General features: G+C 42.0%; 2 protein-coding genes across 2 annotated transcripts; one reads left to right on the top strand and one right to left on the bottom strand.

Annotated features, from left to right (window-relative positions):
* The first annotated feature begins 1313 nt into the window (after positions 1 to 1313).
* On the top strand, positions 1314 to 5632 carry arpc5a (actin related protein 2/3 complex, subunit 5A). The gene is made up of 5 exons (XM_063016470.1): positions 1314 to 1549; positions 1829 to 1837; positions 2284 to 2354; positions 3736 to 3912; positions 4377 to 5632. The coding sequence occupies exons 1-5, from the start codon at positions 1396 to 1398 to the stop codon at positions 4437 to 4439; spliced, it is 474 nt and encodes a 157-aa protein (XP_062872540.1). The 5' UTR covers positions 1314 to 1395; the 3' UTR covers positions 4440 to 5632.
* Positions 5633 to 8152: 2520 nt separating this feature from the next.
* On the bottom strand, positions 8153 to 14889 carry rnf2 (ring finger protein 2). The gene is made up of 7 exons (XM_063016414.1): positions 14850 to 14889; positions 13537 to 13656; positions 12725 to 12885; positions 11645 to 11860; positions 10328 to 10600; positions 9735 to 9906; positions 8153 to 9004 (listed from the first exon to the last, which is right to left on the bottom strand). Exons 2-7 carry the CDS (start codon positions 13621 to 13623, stop codon positions 8903 to 8905), a joined length of 1011 nt encoding a protein of 336 aa, XP_062872484.1. The 5' UTR covers positions 13624 to 13656; positions 14850 to 14889; the 3' UTR covers positions 8153 to 8902.
* Between the last annotated feature and the right edge of the window lie 897 nt (positions 14890 to 15786).

Here is a 15786-nt window from a genome sequence, read left to right as displayed (position 1 = left end):
TTTTTTTTATGTGTAATTAAACCGATAGGTCTCAAGCCCGGATAAAATAGGGGGATTTTCAGGAAGGGCAAGTCTGGTACGTGGACCAGAATGATGCGCTGTGGTGACCCCTTAAAGCATCCGGGTTGCACAGTGGTTTATTACGCTAGCCCACCAACACTGCCTCAGTTTCGGATGTGTATAGTGTGATTGAAGTCAGGGCTCTGTGCGTGACACAGCAGTTCCTCTGCATGTTTATAGAGCTTTTGCACAAGGACACAGTATTGCTGGAACATAAATGGCCTTCCCCAAACTGTTCACCAAAAAGTTAAAAGCATGTATATTATTGATTTTATACTGTTTGAATCGGGTGTGGCTGAAATACTTGAACTCAATAATTAAGAGAGATGTTTCTTCAGTGTTAACTTTAGTAATCCTGATCAAGGTTGCAGTGGATCGAAGCCCACCTGTACACTCAAGGCACAAGCCAACAGGGAGCCAATCGACTGCAGGCCGTCACACACTCATCCATCTACAGGAATGTAAATTACTGCAGTGCAAAATCAGTGGATTGGTTACATTAAATTGACTCTAGTCTTTAATAATCAGTTCATCCTGATCAGGGTGCCATGGTGCCAGCACCACACATAAACACATGCTGCTGGACAGGAGTTTACCCTGAGTGGGGCACTATTACACAGGGCATCACTCACTCACTTGTTTACTTATTCGCTTAAACTTGGGGGTAATTTAAAATAGCTAGTCTACTTACTAACGTTTTTGGGAGGTTGAGGAATCCCATGTAAGCATTGAAACCCTAATATGAACCCTGGTGCTGTTACACACTATCTGTTGTACCACATGCCACCCTAATAATAACATTAACTGGTTTAGGTGCCATGGTGGCACATCACATGTGTTTTACAGTGTCTGTGAGAAGTTTGCCATATTCTTCTTTTGGCCTCGTGTTTTTCCCACCTCTCAAAACATGCCAGCAGGTGGATTAGCTGCTCCAAATTGTCCCAGTGTGAGTGAAAGTGTGACTGCGTGTGTGAATGAGACATTAAAATACACAGAAGGCTGAACAGCACCACCTAGTGGTTGTATTTAAGTATTGCACAGACCAGCAGTCGAATTTTATAACTGGGCAAACAGCACCACCTGGCGGCCATGTGTGTGTGTATGTTGAATTAGAGCAAATTCCGCTGTTTTTTTTATTTAGATAAACAGCACCATCTGGTGGTCATGTGTGAGTATTACACTAAAGGTGGCAGTGAGGTGCAGTGGCCACCTGAGGGCGCTCTACGCGGAAGACATTGCGGAAGAATCGCTCTCTTCCTGAATAGTACCGGGGTCTCGGTCTGATTCTTCACGTTTGTTGTACTGTTTAATGCTTTTTTGAGACGTTTTATAAACATGTCGAGGAACATGTTGTCGGACAGATTCAGGAGGGTGGACGTGGATGCATTTGACGAGAACAAATTCGTGGACGAGGAGGAGGAGGAGGAGAAAGGTGGAGAGAATCAGCTCGGACCGGACGAGGCCGAGGTGGAGTCTCTCATCAGACAATATCCTTTCTGAGATGAGTTTTGAACATCTGTGCTAATAATTCGATCCTTAATGCGTCTGGCTTTTATATTGTAACGTTTTTTTTTATCCTACTCGAGTGTTAGAAGTGTTATTAATGACACTGAGTTGATGTTATGGGTGTGGCAACGCTCATTCATTCCTTACTCCGGCTGTATTCCAAATTACTTCTTAAGGGCACTTCATGTTGCCAGACGGAACGACGTTCCACCGTGTGTCTAGTGCACTTTATAGTGTAGAAGGCATTGATTTGAGACGCGACCACTTACTGGTCGCTGTTGCAAAGTCGATCAGCTCTGACTGACAACTATTTTAAAATAATTTGTTCATTTAAAAAGCATAATTATAAGTATAAATGACTAAATTGTCTGTAAAAAAGTACACACGAATCTGTAGACTGTTCATAGCCTTATGTGTTCCTATTAGCAGATCAAGTCTGGCTCTACACAACCAGTGTTTTAATGCTTAATGTGATGTAGAGATGTATGTTATATGATTTATGACAAAGTAAAACACCACCATGTAGTGAACACCAAATTTGAACCCTATTATTCATTCTTATCATGCATTAACAGCCTGTAACGGACTAGTGGTGGTGAACCTGTGCCCACTGTAGACTCTCCGTAACTGAGAATCACATATATGTGTTGTTTAAATATGTTGTTTTTCTAGTCGTGTGATGCTTTCAGAGACGTTTTTCCTCAGCGCTGTGTACAGGCAATATGATGGGGGCTCTACAGGCTGTTTTGAATAATCCACCCATTAACACCAAGAACCAAACCGTCAAGGTGAGACTGAACTGAACTGCATTGTTTGATCTGATTTACACCGAGAGAATCACATTCACACTTCAGCATGTTTTTAAATGTATATTTCAAATTAGTTACAGTCAAAGGTTTACCAACATCCTCAAGGTTTTTTTTTGGAGGTTCTTGGGTTACATCTGAACATCTTGATGAAGTTGCTCTTAGCATGAGGTGGTAGTTTAAAATGTCTCCTGGATGCTAATTTGAGACTACTCTTCAGTGTACTATTTTTTATAGATCTATGATCATAACTATCGAGTAATCATTCTAGTTACACTTTTACACTGGATTTCCTTCCTGACGCAACCCTCCTGTTTCTATCCGGACTTGGGACCAACACTAGTGGTGGGCGGATCGATCCACATATCGATATTATCGATAACGACGTTGGTATCAGATCGATACTTTAGTTTTACTTTTTCTCCGCTACATTCAGCACGTTTCTCCAATTTCGTCAGAAAGTGAAGATCATGTGTGTACAGACTCGCTCCTCTCACATCTTACACGCTCACCTCGCTCCTCCTCTCCTGCTCTGCTGTGTTTTGTTGATTATAAGTTTTTGAATACTTTGCTTTGCAGATACAAAAATAGGGTCAATTTTATGGAAATAATATTGTAAACTATATTGACGTGAAGTACGGACGCACCTTACTAAAAACGTACAAATTCATTCACCCAGCAAACACAACTATGTGATATGAGTTAGCCGCTCGGTGGTGATACGCCATGATGGTAACGTTGTGAAAAAGTAAAGCACCAAAAACAAGAAATCGAACCGCTTTAAACAACTGAATTTATTTACGACCCTACCCAGAGCAGCTACTTACAAAAAAACCTAAATGTCACAAAAATTCATTCAGATTTAGCAATTTAATGATGCATCTACCTTAATTAATAAAAAGTATCTGTAATGGGAATTGGCGATACTGGCCCTGTATTTACTTAGTATCGAATCGATACCAAATTTTGTAGTATTGCACACCACTAACCAACACTGAGAGCACACTGACAAGTGCATCTCCTAATGGTTAGGCTGTTCGGCCAAGACCTTCCCCCAAAAAATACCTCGACAGTAATGTCTGTGTAACTGCCCAACCAGTGATATCAGTGATAGGGCTGAGTTTTAAACCCAGATATCAGTGGTGGTGGTCTAGCCTTATTTACCACTTAAACAAAACTATTATAATATAATATAATATAATATAGTTGTTTAAGTATGCGTGTGTGTGTGTGTGTGTGTGTGTGTGTGTGTGTTCTAGTCATTTAGTCAAAGAAAAGAATCATGAAAATGCAAAGATTGCTGTGAAGTTTAAACTGTATGTGTACAATATTTTTGACTTACTCTGTGTGTGTGTGTGTGTAGAAGCATGCTGAAGGTCTGGTGCTGAAGGTGTTAACAGGGTTTAAAAGCAGTGAGATTGAGAAAGCAGTTCAGTCTCTGGATAAGAATAAAGTGGATCTGTTGATGAAGTACATCTACAGAGGGTTCGAATGGCCATCGGATAACAGCAGTGCCGTCCTGCTCATGTGGCACGAGAAGGTACACTGTGCCAGGTTTAGGTTTAAGCATCTTACATTGTTTATAAATAAATCGTTATTTAATGTAAAACTGATTAATTTCGAAGGGTAATGTGCAATTTTTCAGGCAATGTTTACAAAGGGTCATGTGCAAATTTCCACCAGCTTGCTACTGAACAGAAAGTCTATTTTTTTGTCTAAAATTTTTACATTTTGATATTTTGTAAATTCTAGTTTTCTTTCTTTAAATATTGTTTATAACACTTGAGAGTATGGCACTTTAATTTCGTTATATATAATGACAAAGATATTCTGTTGCTGATTCTAATCATTTAGTTCTGTCTAATACTGAGCTGCAAACTCTGTGTGTGTGTGTGTGTGTGTGTGTGTGTGTGTGTGTGTGTGTGTGTGTGTGTGTGTGTGTGTGTGTGTGTGTGTGTGTGTGTGTGTGTGTGTGTGTGTGTGTGTGTGTGTGTGTGTGTGTAGACCCTCTCTGTAGGCGGCGTTGGCTCCATCGTGCGGGTGCTCACAGCCAGAAACACCGTCTAACTCTCCGTCACCGGGCCTCGGCAGCGCTGGCACAGGGATTGGCTGGCACAACCTCAGCGCCAGTCTCGTCATCACACTGTGGAGGACTTCCTGTCTCTTTTTTTCTTACTTCCTTTCTTGCTTTTCTATTTTAATAAACTCGGCAGATCGGATCAGATCAGGTCTATCAGCAGAACGGCGATGGATCCCGAACACGGCGCGATCCGATCTGCTGCGTTTCACCTCGGACGTCCCAGCATGCTTCAGGTCTGTCGTTACGAGACGCGGCTGCAGACTGTTGTTTTTTTTTTTTTATTATATGAAACCTAAAGATCTCATCATCAGACTTACACCAGAGCATCACGAGCCGCAGCTTAAACCCAATACACATGAACGATTCTGTACTACACACATGAACAGCTCAAATGAGCTTTTCTCGGACCTGCGGCCACGTCTGTGTGTCTGTTCGAACATCCCGTATGCTGAAAACGACAACGACAGGTCTGAGTTGCACTTCATGGATCTCTGAAGTTGTCTTTGCTCGAGAACTCAGCAGAATATTAAGGTTTAGGTATCGGATAACCCACTGTCTGGTGTTCACACAGACATAATTGGCTATGTCTGATGGGGCGGGGTGACGGGATGTCCTGGGTATTCCTGCCTTGCTTTGCAGCCCACCTGATTTATGTAAATTCCAATAAGAAATCACATTTTACTCTAAGCTTTTCCGCTAAGACGCTTTCAATGTTTCTTTCTTATGGTGCTGATTTAGGATCAGCTCATCCTGAATACTTAATACTTTTCAGCAGGATGAGGAAAGCTAAAGACTGATCCAGGATCAGGGCTCAGGCATAATATGATCACATATGATGGACACAATCTGTATATCAGTATTAAATGTTTAAAAGGAAATTGTTCAAAATAGGACCAGTTGATCTTCAAGTTTAGTAGATTGAGCAGAATTCGGTGAGTGTTTGGTGTGTGTGTGTGTGTGAGTGCTGCAGTATTTGCTGGAGAAAGTGTGTATTTGGGGAACGTTAGTCTTGTCCATCCGAGAAGCCATACGTCATGTTCGGATCGACGTGATCGTGTTTCAGACTTCCCGGGTTGTTCATGTCATTCGGTTGATCAAGGTTACCGACTGCCTTATGAAACATTCCTTTTATAATGTGTGGTTCATTTGGAAGCAATAAAAATTTTATTACACCTCAAAACCTCTCGTTGTGGTGTATTTATTCATCCATTTTCACCTTTACACCCTGGATGTTGCACGCATTGATGAGCTGGTGTGGCAGAATGGTGAAAGCCAGGTTCTGGGGTTCGACTCTGGCGAGGACACACATCAGTGCACCCTTACTGCAGGTCCCAAGCCCGGATAAATAGGAAGGGTGCGTCAGGAAGGGCATCCGGCGTTAAAATACTCGGATGAGTGATCTGCTGTGGCTGAAAGGCACCATGCATTCATGTTTCACCCACCGATTGAACCCATCTGCAGGGCAACACACTCATTTACTCACACCAAGGGTAATTTAGAGCAGTCAGTCCACCTGCTGCAGCAAGCATTGTGGGGGGTGGAAGTAACTAGAGAATGCAACAAGTGCAATCTGGCAACCCACATCCTAGCAGTCTAATTGGTGCAATCAGGCAACCCGATTTGGAATTTTAAATGCTTAACACACTACAATCTGCCAATTTGACCTAGTCAGTATTTAATCTTTGAGGATTCCTTCTGGATTTAGGGGGAAAAGTTCTTCACCCTGCTCTGTGTACCTAAATTCCAATTTAGCTTGTTTGAGGTAAAAAAACTATTACACTGTAGCCTACAGCTGTGAACTATTCAATCTGGCAACCTTACTCCACTGTCCTGCTTCCACTGCATGATGCCACATAGTACGCTACGTTTAAATTAAAGGTCCCACATTTTGTGGTTGTTTGTGTTATATTTGTTGAATTATTTTTCTTGATCAGGGTCCAAGTGTCCCGGAGTGGGTCGTATGGGCGGGGCAAGAAACGATGCAGAGCGTTGATTGGTTAAACATAACCACTAGCTTGACCGACCACAAGCGCCATATTTAAACCCCAACTGGTGCCGTGAGGAACATTGAAGAACTATCATTAAATGCATCATTATCAATATTTATATTTGCTTTCAACGTCACAGCCTCAGCTTCAGGTACTCCTCCTGCTTTCACAGGTACTTTTGTTCACCTGGAGACAGTAGCACATCAGGTAGGGCACAGACAGTTCTTGCTTTAAACGCATACCATAACTCTGTGAAGATTACAATCTGGCAACCCTACCCAAGGACGGATTAAGGATAGTCTGGGCCCCTGGGCAAAGAGTTGCCCAGGGCCCCACCCCCCAAAAAAAGTCAAGGAGCCATGGTAAACGACATCCATGGAAGTCAAGGGCCCCATAGCAGGGGCCCTCGTGATCAAGGGCCCTCTAATGGTATGCCCTGCTCTTCTCTAGGGCCCCCTGGTAGGGGCTCTCATAACCAGGGCCCTCTAAAAATATTCCCCCCTCTTTCCTAGGACCCCTAATAGCCAGAAGTCGAAGTCAGAGCAGTGCCACAACGCCTCATCCATTTTCATAAGGGGCCCAAAAGCATGGCTAGGGCCCCCAAAAGAGGCCCTGGGGTCAAAGTCCCCAATAGTCAGAGGATCCTTAAAATGGAGGGCCCTCGGAAATAAAAATATATTGTATCATAAATGTTGATAGGCATCGCAAAATGTTTTGGGCCCCCTGACCTCAAGGGCCCCTGGGCGCTGGCCCCACTGGCCCGGTCAGTAATCCAGCCATGACCCTACCCACCTGCGAAAAGAACAAACGTCCGAATCTGGCATTATAAATAACATAATCTGGCAACCCGACCATAATCGCCATAAATAGCACAATCTGGCAACCCTACCCACCTGCATAAAGAATAGATACCCGAATCCGACATTGTAAAGAACACAATCTGGCAACCCGACCATATCTCTATTGAGTATCTGGCAACCCGACGTTAGTCCACAAACTAATCGACGCTAATCTCAGATTTTATTTACTCATGTAAAAAATACAGTTAAGCGATTTAAGATCGTCAGGTAAAATATTAAAATGTTCTAATTAACTCCTAACGTGCTGTTTATATGTGGGTAAATCCACGTCTTAATTGGCACCGTAAACAGCACAACTAGCTAGCGTTTGCTGTATATTATATATTAGTATATTATACAGTATTATTATATATTAGTAGTTTTAGTTCCACTTTTACTTTTTGTTTTTTTTTATATTTGACTTTAAGAATAAAGTCGTAAAGTTACAAGAATAAAGCCTTGATGTTGGGTAGGAGTAGATCACGTGATAAAGCCAGGAGGTCGTTTGGAGCAGCAAATCCACCTACTGCATGTTGTGAATGTGTGTGTGTGTGTGTGTGTGTGTGTGTAAAAATTGGACACCAAGTTTTGTTGCTTGTTAAGACAAAAGAACACGAGATATGCAGCAAACTATTTAAAAAGATCTAAATGCAGTCACGTTTACTGTGAACACAAGTTAGTATTTGTGGCATGTGTACAAGTTTGGACATGGTAACACCCTCTTTTTACGGCTGCTCCCTTATTTATGGGGTCACCACAGTGGCTCATTCTGTTCTGCATACCTGATCTGATATGGACTGACTTGGGCTCAGGTGTAAAGTGAAGTGCAACAACATCCACACGTACTGGAATGAAAAGCTCTCGGTTCATCACTTGCATGTGTTATTTTTTTTATTTTCCAAACAAACCTGGTACACATTCGTCCCCCAAACAACATCATGAACTCATATATATGCAAACAATGTTGAACTAAAAATACTTCATGCTCTACAAATGGAATTTCTATATGAAATATGAGATGCGCCTAATGCAAAAGATCTGCTGCTGCTGTTCCTGTGATCTGAGAGCTACTGGTGGTGAGCAAAACAATTGATGCCTACTGTGATAGGCTGCCAGGATGCTGTATGTACAAGGTCAAAGAACAGAATGGCTGGTTAAACAAGTGAAACAAGTGAAACAAGTGACGTGGACCGTACAGTCTTCATATTGGCTTCAACAGTGACTTGTATGTGCTGGCAAAATGTAGATCCAGTATGTTTTGGGTGGGGAAAAAACACACAGCTCAGTAGATTTCACTGGTGTCATGTGATCATATTAATAAATTCAATCACCAGCATGGCAAAAGTGACATCAGACGCCTGTCCAAAAACAAACTGCTGCTTAACATGGGATTCTATACCTAAACGTGGGAAAAAGCATTAAATATCAGTATACCACTGCCCCAAATAACCCCCCCCCCCGGGCCCGTTCATCTACAAAAAAGACACTTAAAAAAAAGCAGCCACAGTTATTAGGGAGCAAAAGCTCCATAACTAGTACACTCCTGATAGAGATAGAGAGAAAGAGAGAGAGAGAGAGAGAGCCATCAGTCCATTCCAGAGCTTCATAAGAATCGCCGTGGATTCATTTGTGCTCCTTGGTCGGGGCGAAGTACAGCTCCATGGGTTTGTTGACCTTCCAGTATTTTTCGCTCACCAGCTCCAGAGAAAATGATCCGTTCAGGACCTGAGAGAGGCAGAGACACAGAACAGACTCGCACTGAGAAACAATGAACAATAATCGAGCTCATAATTTGCGACTGAGCTGTAGCTGCACGCTGACACAAGAGCCAGGTTCGTCTACCCTACTGAGCCAGACATGGACGCTGATGCATTTCCTTTTGAAATGGGAAGACGGGAGGTTTTGCTTTCCCAATTTATATTAAAATTCGAGATGTGTTTTGACTGCCAAGATGCTGCATCTGGTAATATATCAGCAAACCTTGTGAAGAACCATGCGCTTTAAATGCCAGCTCAAATTAAAGGCTCGCTCGTTGGCGCAGAGGTCTAACAGGCTAGCCCACCACCACTATCTCGAGTTCAGGGAGTGTTTGAACTTGACGAATTCAAGTTTTAGCCTTCAGCTTTCATCCATAAATGCCAAATTCAGCTCTAATAATCTCTTTTCTCTGTTCACTATCGATCAAAGACTGAAGGAAAATAAAATAAAAATATTTTAATGCATATTTATATTATATTTTCAGGTATACTTTGAGAATTCTGAACTATTCAGTTCTGATTTGCAGTAAACAGAAAAGCTGGCAGCTTATATTCACTATACAAAGCCCTGCTGGTGGAGTCCCGTATAAATAATAAATATTTAAATATATAAATATATAGTGAGATCCTAATAAATCGACATGCCATTTCTGAAACCCCGAGGAAAAGAATCTGACGTTAAAGGTGGCCGAACTCACTGTGAACTGGTTGCTGGCTGTGGGAATGTAGATGGTGTACTGTTTCTCGCTGGCGGCCTCCACGTTGATGGGACTGGCCTCTCCGTTCTTGCGCAGTTCCTCCAGAGCTAGTCTGACGGCCAGGTATTTGGAGAGGTGATCCACTGTGGCGTTGCCTGAAGTCTTGATGTATCTGAACGAGGGGGAAACAATCACACGCCATTAACACGGATCAATTAACCCTCAATGATAGGAAAGTATGTATGAATATAAAAAAAAACAACACTAATATACACTATACGGCCAAATGTATGTGGACACCTGATCGTGAGCTTGTATTACATCCCATTCCAAACAAGACTTTGGAGTGTGACTGTGTGAATTTGTGCCCATTGCATTCCCAGAGACCAGTGCACACAGCTAATCAAACCACGTCTTTATAGAGACTCAAAGATTAGTGATCGGGGACTTCCCCAAACTGTTGACAATGTTAAAAGCATGTCATCTTATCATTTTTATACACATGTTAGCAATTGTTATATGATTGTTATATAGGAGGGGTGTCCACATACTTTTGGCCATTTCGTGTATCCTGACACGAAATTAAATCCGACCTGGTCTGGGCGGCGTCCTCTTTCTCCATGAGAGTGGGATGAGGCCTGAAGACCAGCTCGATCTCGCTGGCTCCGTCCAGGGCCGTGTCGGCGCCCCCGTTTTCCGTGGTGTTGTCCATGTCCAGGCCCGAGTCGTCCGAGGTCTTCGTGCGTTTGATGCTGGGTCCTGCCTCCTGGTTACTGTGCACCGAGGCGTTACTGCAGTGCGAGCTGTCGCCGTTGTCCTCCGCACCGCTGCCGTTCTCGATCAGGTGCTTCTTTCCTCGCTGCAGTCTGGAAATGCACGACATGTACATATAAGATAAGAACAGATCGCATCTTTTGTTTCCATTAAATGCTTCATCCTGGTCGGGGGTCACAGCAGGTCCGGTTTCACCGCGAGGCAGGAATACCCTGGACAGGGCGGGAAATCCATCGCAGGGCTTCACCCACCACCCTAATACCAATCATGCCAATCATGTCTGTGTGGATGTCCGGCTGTCTAACCCAGATCTCAGCGGACACAGAGCAATAGAAAAATGGACAAACCAGGGAACCAAACAAAAAGTATGTGTACACCTGAATAAAGACCACACCCCTCACTCTTTAGGGAAGGGAACTCTTTCCCAGGATTTTGCAGTGTGTCTGTGGGAATTTATGCCCATTCAATCAAAACCTTTTTCACATTTGTCAGGTCAGGAACTGCTGCTCAGGCCTGGCTCACAATCCACGTTCCAACCCGACTTACAGTACTGTGACAGTATATTACCTAAGCATTTAAGGGCCTTGCTTAAGGGCCCAACAGTGGCCACCTGGCAATGGTGGGGCTTGAACCAGCGACCTTTCCATTACCTTAACCACTGGGCTACAACTGCCCCTAGTATGGAGCCTCTTATACAAAGCGACTGAACACAATTCGAGCAATTGGGGGCTTAGGGCCGTGCAACATGGCAATAGTGGGGCTTGAACCGGCAACCTTTGGATTGCTAGTCTAATACCTTAACCTGTGAGCTACTGCTGTTTTAATGGGGTTGAGCACAGAACTCTACAGGCAACTGGAGTTCCTTTTCAGGGCCTGCCTTGTACCCAGTATTACCAGGTGGCACTGGTTCCACTGCGACCCTGACCAGGATGGGAAAGGTTAGTAATTTACATTTTTAGCAGACGCCTTTATCCAAAGCGACTTACAATTGAGAGTTCACACTGCAAGCAATTAACCAGCAACCTTCTGATTACTAGTCCTGTACCTTAACCACTAAGCTACCCCTGCCCCCTTATGAACTAATAAATAAAGCATGTGTGGGTGTGATAATACAGGGAGGAAGGTGGTATAGTTACCTCTGCTGGGCCTGAATCTTCAGGCCTTCCTCAATGCTGTGGCTCAGAGCCTGCTGATTGTTGTGCTTGCTGATCCGGGCCAGGACGCGCTCTTGATGCGCCTCGTACTCGTCTCTGCTCGGGTAGATTTTGCTGATCAGGGCGTCGAAGTTGGGGTCGGGACGAAGCGAGCGCTTGGACACCAGCTTCTTCCTGCACGTCGGACACTCCTTGTTCCTGTCGGAAAGCAGGCGACGGGTTGAATTAGACACAAACTGAACATGTGAATGAGGGACCTTCAGGACTGGTTTGTTTTCTTTCTTTATCATGTTTGTGCAGAAATTTAACCATCAAACCAAATGCATGTGATGCACCCAGACACACCTCTTAAACTATTATTGTAGGTGTTAAACATCAGACCCTTTCGGTGTCGGAAAACTATTTCCACCCTATACTAGTCATTTCCAATTCCATGACTGCTTGGACCGAGAAGAGCCTTAGACTATCACTATCACTAGCCACTTCTTTTCACCCACCAGAGGCGGATTCTGACAAAAAGCAGAACTACAAACGAAGAGACACTCTATGCTGCTTTGTGAGTTTTCTATTCCTCGTACAGATGCCTCAACTAGCGAGGAGAGATTGCATTTGTATTAGCAGAAAGAATTCCCATCGACCTCCCTTCCTCCCTCAGACACGGCCAACTGTGCCTGTTGGGACACCCGGCCATTATTTATAGCAATATGTTTTTACGATCTTTAGTCTCAAGTCAAGTCAAATGTATTTGTATAGCACTTTTTACACTAGACATTGTCTTTAAGCAACTTCACAGAATCCAGGACCAACATACCAAAAGCCGACAGGGGCGACAGAGGCAAGAAAAATTACATCAAGGAACCTTGAGAGGAACCAGACTCAGCAAGGACCTTCATTACCCCTTCAAACCATACATACACAAAAAATACATTAAACTAACAGTGATGGTCCTATGCTCAGGATTAAAGCGACATTGATGAAGGACTAAATGATAGGCTACACACACCGTGCACTGTAAAGTACCGAGTGTGTAGGCTACCATGTGGGATAAGCTACGTGACTCACCCGGATCTGAGCGCTGTGATGATGCAGTCTGCACAGAAGCGGTGCAGGCACTCCTTGGTGGTCATGGTGTTCTTCAGCATGTCCAGGCAAATGGGGCACATTAGCTCACTGTGTAAGCTACGAGGGGACACGGCGATCTCCAGCCCGTCCGTGATGGCCTCCTGACAGAAGTGTGAATAATCATTTATCAAAATAAACAGAACAGTTTGGACGATCATCATCTGGACGACATTACCAGGCTAACCGTCTCTCCAAGCATCAGTGTGACTAATTCCAACACACACAGCCAATAAAATCATGCATCAGCCAATTAGATAAACCTGAGAATTGTGGAATAAACTAGTATTTCTGGGTTTGTCTATGCATGTTCTACCAACTCAAACAGTGTGGTGTTTTCCTGGCCGCTTGGTCACATTCTCCTGGTGCAAAAGCGTCCACCGTGTTGAGGTCCGATGGCTTTTCTTGCCGGAACTGCTTTCTTTAGATCTCGGCATAGGTGGACTGAATAGTTCCACTCCAGGATATTTTGATGACTGGTTCCCTAACCAAGCTTGGAAATGCACAACTCAAGCAGATAAAGGCTGATTATTGAGTTGTAACCCAACATTAGGTCCCATCGACTAGCAGTAGGCTTTAATATTAACAGTAGTATGTAGGGGTTGAATTGTGACATGCAGTATTAAAAAATATCCTGCCACTCTAAAATACCACATTAATTTGTTTTCTTTTATTTGCTGCATCATTCAACTGATCAAGACGTCATTCAAACAAAAATCTCGCTCAGTAGACTTTACTAAGAGAAGAACTCTTACCTGTGGGGTTCTCTGTAGCTCGTAGAGGCTCAGCTCCCAGGTCTTGCTGAGGGGTTGAACCCCGTTAGTCTGAACTGCCTGAGTCATCTTACCACGCTGGTGTAGAGAAGAATCACCTCCCTGATGGAGCAGAGCAGCCACATTATTCAACAATGTACTGATTCTGACCAGTGCTCCGAAATCAATAGAACCAAAGTATCACTAGACTATAATGTGCTGGTACACAACATTTACACATTACAGCAGTTAGCATATTATAATCAAGTACAAATCAGATATGGTAATGATCAGGGTTGTGCCGAGACTGGTTGTAACAATGTTCAGTAAACAACTACATTGATTAATCACTAGTGACTGGGTTGTTTTTCTGGTTCCTTTTAATATTTACATATATGTTTTACATATTCCAAAGTGTTGGTTGCGATGGTGTAAAGCACCAGTCATATTTTTGGGTAGTGAAACATTTTACAGCGTAATGATTCCTTAATTCATTTGGCAGATTTACAGGTGAATCAGGGTTTAATGGATCACAGAAGAACAGTACTAGTACTAGTAAAGTACAGCCCTTAACCCCTTAGATGATACACATCTGCAAAATGCCAACACTGAAGATGTCTAATGTTGTTAGGATTAGTAATCAGAAGGTTGCTGCTGCCACCAAGATGCCACTTGTTGGGCCCCTGATCGGCCCTCGGCCCTCGGTTGCTTAAATTGTTTCAGGTTACAACCGTAAGTCGATTTGAATACAAATTTTTGCCAAATGCTGTAAGTTTAAATGCAGTATAATAATAATCTTGTGATTATTGTCATTTATGCCAGTCTTTAATGTATTTTTGTTTTGCTGCCATACTAAATTAACTTAACTAATATAAAGCTATAAATAATGTTGATATTTTTAATATTAATTAATTAATTATACATTACAAAAACAATAATAAAATAATAAATGAACCATTCTACTTCTACTGTGTTAAACGCAGTTCTGTATTTTATTAAACATACAGCACTGATTTGCATAAATACATGTACTATGTGTAAATGTGCATGAATATATTAATATATATATTAAATTAGAAGAATAAGCATGATGCGTTTTTATCTTGTGCGCTGTCAGAAAAAAAATCGCAGTTTAGCAACGACGGAGGCTAACTCACAAGCTAACGCACAAATTCCGGCTAAATAAACAATTAAAACACGATTTCTGAGTTGTTATCAGCATGTATGTAATCAATGAGCCTCTATTAATGCATTTTATTATTTATAACCGCTGAAAATCGTAAACATTGAATAGAATAGATGTTGTTTACACTCACCCGTGTCTGTGTTGTGTATACGGTCCCTTTTCAGCTCTGTAAAACTCAATATGGCGGATTTTTACAGCCGCGCAAAGGAGTCTGGGAAATGTAGTCACAACCATGTAGCGGCTAGGCGGTTCTGTTTAGGCAAGTATGGTTTTTTTTACTTTTAAAATCAGGTACCAAGTCAAATCAAAACCTCGACCTTGTCTTATAGAAACATTCTCTGATAATGATTTGTTGTTTGCTCCTTCTTCAAGGCTTTGCACTATCGGATATAGTGGCTAACCCCCAAAAAACACTTCACTTCAAAACACGATGTACAAACTACATTATTCAGCTTGCTTTTTTGATTAATACAATTCTACATGCCTTGTAATTTCCTAATTTAAGTATTTTTGTTATTATTTCATGTCTTTTTATACATACAGAATATGGATTTATTTAATGAAAATTCTACTAATATTATTTATTTTTATTTTTTTATTTTTTTTAGAATTAAATTAAATTTGTATTAGGTTTTTGATATGATTATGGTATTCAGAAAACAAGAAGGTAATAACAACAACAACAAATCAAGAAATAAAAAAAATGTAGGCAGGTATACATAGGCATCGATGATTGAGACAGAAAAATAAATAAATAAATATCTGCTAGTCACATTGACAAATAAAACTATTCTATGAAGTCTTGTTGAAGTATAACAGTATCTATGAATTATTTAATACTGAATAAATTTGCCTTCTATTATTATTATTATTACATTATGATTAACATGTCTGAATGACCATAAACCAGGAATTACTTTCCAACATTAGTGAAGGATGATGTGTTTGTCTGTTTATAAGGATTTTAACGTCATGTTTTACACTTTGGTTACATTCATGACAGGAACGATAGTTACTTATCACACAAGGTTATATCAAACACAGTCATGGACAATTTAGTGTTTCCA

This window comes from Trichomycterus rosablanca, chromosome 20, assembly GCF_030014385.1.
Source record: "Trichomycterus rosablanca isolate fTriRos1 chromosome 20, fTriRos1.hap1, whole genome shotgun sequence".
Taxonomy (NCBI): Eukaryota; Metazoa; Chordata; class Actinopteri; order Siluriformes; family Trichomycteridae; genus Trichomycterus; species Trichomycterus rosablanca.
Note: the sequence above shows the minus strand (reverse complement) of the source record. Positions and strands in the feature narration are given on the sequence as shown.